General features: G+C 33.2%; 1 protein-coding gene across 1 annotated transcript; it reads left to right on the top strand.

Annotated features, from left to right (window-relative positions):
* Window positions 1-422: 422 nt before the first annotated feature.
* LOC143580407 (flowering-promoting factor 1-like protein 3) lies at window positions 423-823 on the top strand. Its single transcript, XM_077063438.1, has one exon. The coding sequence runs from the start codon at window positions 473-475 to the stop codon at window positions 797-799; it is 327 nt and encodes a 108-aa protein (XP_076919553.1). The 5' UTR covers window positions 423-472; the 3' UTR covers window positions 800-823.
* The last annotated feature ends 2430 nt before the right edge of the window (window positions 824-3253 follow it).

The raw sequence follows: 3253 nt of genomic DNA, 5'->3' as shown, positions 1-3253 counted from the left end.
GAAGCTAAATCTATCCAAAATAAGATAAATAAATATAAACTTAAAAGAATTTGTAAATTCATAAACTTAAACGTACGTGATAAATATTAAGTTTTTACAAACAAATAACTACTAATGCTAAAGTTTTCATTCGATAAATGCATGTAGTAATGTAATATCATCAATCAACATCTGGTCACACAAGATGCAAGTTCATACAGTTGTTTGTGGGGATTAATAACGAGATGGAAAAAGATTTGATATTCCGCCCATCAAAATTTCCTCTCCCCCACACATTCACAAGTGGGATAAGTGATGCCCTAAACACATAAATGGGCCCAAACACACACTTTTATGTACCCCACGTAGCTTTAAACTCTTATATAAACCTCCACCCCAACTCCATATTTTCATATTCTTGTTCTCCAAAGCTCAACTAAAAAACCAAACATAAAACGTTATCTAGCTAGCTAGTCAAGAACTAACTAAAGATATGTCTGGTGTTTGGGTGTTCAAGCAGAACGGTGTGGTTCAACTAGTGGAGAGCCCTGGAAGTGATTGCTTTCAGGGTTCGGGACGACGTAAGGTCTTGGTTCATGTACCAACGAACGAAGTGGTGACTTCGTATGGTGTGCTGGAAAGAATCTTGTCATCATTAGGCTGGGAAAGGTACTATGATGATCTTGATTTGTTGCAGTTTCACAAAAGATCGACTGTGCATCTCATTTCTCTCCCTAAAGACTTCAACAAGCTCAAATCAATGCATATGTTTGATTTAGTTGTCAAGAACCGCAACATGTTTGAAGTAAGAGACATGTAGTACCTGATTGTTGGCTAGGTCTTTCCGTTTGGATTAAAAAGCGTGTGTGTCGTGGTAATTCTGTGTGAATTAGTTTGTCATATCGAAGTTATTTAGTGGTTCGCTTCCTTTGATCGGTTTGAGTGGAAGTATATATCATATATGTGTCTATTGCTGACAAAGTAAGCCAAAGTTTAATTATGGGTTGTCACAATGTTTGAGTGCAAAATGGACCTTAAAGTTGAGTTTTTATTTTTGTATAAATTAAGAAGCTAATTTCATGTCCCTGCCGGTAAATCAAATAAATCAGTATTTTGTGTGATGAAATATCAAGTTTCCGTGTGACTACAAGTGTGCCTATGTATACAATATCTCATTTTTCTGTTTGTATGTATAGAAATATGATCAAATATGGTCTAGGAATGAAGTATTTTCTTTTCGGGACCAGTTATACATTTTGACATCTAATCATATGTCATTTCAAACAGTCGTCCAGATAGAGTCACACAGCCGTTTTGACCATAGTTTTCAAAATTTGACCGCTTATGGTTAAAACAACCGTCTAGATATCGACCGAATGGCCTCTCTAACAAAAGATTTTCAAAGTTCGACTCTCATATGGTCATAACGACCGTTCTAACCAATATTTTTCAAAGTTTTTTTTGGGGGTAAAATCGGTAGTCTGAGTGTTTGTGGACATTCATTTTGTGATGTGATATCAAATGGGGTGGGTATAGCCATTCGGTGATTAAACGGCTCATGAAACTTTTTTTCCATAACAACAAACGTTGATTGTGGGCCAAGCTTATGCTTACATGATAAGCATTCATTTTTAATTAATAGCTTGAATTTACAAACTATGTGTTTCAATTTAATAATATGGTTATGCTTCGAATTGGACCACCTCATGGTTTTATACTTCTATCGAGCTTTAAGCCATTTAACCACATAGATACATGAAATTGGCCGAGTTTGGTTATTAAATATGACGATTATACGTTAAAGACCCACGTGAAACATGGCTATCTCTATCTACTTGCAGGCTTAACTAGCACCATTTGGAACATTCGGATGCAAAATAATATAAATAAGAAAATAAATTAAGGCTTAGAATATATGCCCTTCTTTTATTATAGTTATAGGTTATCTTTAATTAATGGGCAAAATATAAAATCATAATGGCATCTGATGTTTATTTATTTATTTATTTATGTGTGTTTGATTTACTACTATGCCATATTTTCCATGTTACCAATTATCTAATGCCATGGTGGTAATTTTTTTATTTAAAAATTCGCCAAAAATTCTTTGAAAATAAAAATGTCTTTGAATCCATAATACAACGTACAAACTCATATCCCTAAAACAACAATCAAACTGTATAATAGTGAGTTTCCAAAATAAAATCATGAAACATCTTTTGAATGGAGGTATTTGTTGGACTTAATTGAATCAAATAACACTGATATTTTTGGTGACTCTTTATTACTCTTTTAATATTATAATAACGAAAATCACATAAAAAACAAGAACCCTAAATCATCTATTTATATTAAAACTCTAACTTACTCACCATGGCCGGATGGAGGATGGCGCCGGTCGGACCGTCGGCCGGGGCATGTAATTTTTTGGGGCCAAAATTTTTTGTATCTATATTTTTTATATATACATTTAAAAATATAAAACTTATAAAATATGAATTGCTCTTTACAATCTCATAATTATTTGGCCTAAAATTCTTTTTTATCCATATTTCATTTAATCAAGTTCAAATTATTGGACCCAAACTAAAACCAAAAATTAAAAAAAACAAATAAATAAAAACCCGATGCAAAACAAAAAAATAGCGGTCGATTGAATTTCTTTTTGGTTCCTTTCTTCTTTACGAATGCTGAACAACGACTAACCCAGCTGACCACCACTGTTGATTCGCTGTTAACCGCCAGGCTCCTCCATGGTTGACAAAGCTAGCCATCATGGACCAAGCTATTTTTTTCCCAATGTTATGAGAGTTTCACGGATCATTGGTTGATCGTTAGTTATTACGGTATTTGATTTTGATAATATATTTTTCTATATTTATTGTTATAACATTAAGTATCGTTTAAAAAATTAGCTTATATATTTCGTACTCGTTAAGGCTATGGGCCTTTTTTTTCGGCTTGACCGAGATATTTAAATTCTCGAAGACGGCCCTGTTACTCACCAATACTCTTAAATAGACTTGAACAAGGAAACAAGATAAATTAATTAAAATACACGTTTATCTCTAAAATCGGGGACTGAAGCACATGTAACAGTGTCGTCTAATAATTGTGTTTGCATACTTCATCATTATATTCTCATTCTTGATTATCTCGGTCACCAACTTTTAATCTTTTAACTGTTTTCCTTCCTGATTTAACCATTTAGCTGTTTCATGAGTTGTGTACTATCAGGATTAACCGTTTTGATTGCCAAGCTATTTAATTAATA

Source organism: Bidens hawaiensis, unplaced genomic scaffold (genome assembly GCF_021521415.1).
Source record: "Bidens hawaiensis isolate Kalapana, Puna unplaced genomic scaffold, B.hawaiensis_p1.1 tig00030468_1, whole genome shotgun sequence".
Lineage (NCBI taxonomy): Eukaryota > Viridiplantae > Streptophyta > Magnoliopsida > Asterales > Asteraceae > Bidens > Bidens hawaiensis.
This window is presented reverse-complemented; position numbering and strand designations above follow the sequence as displayed.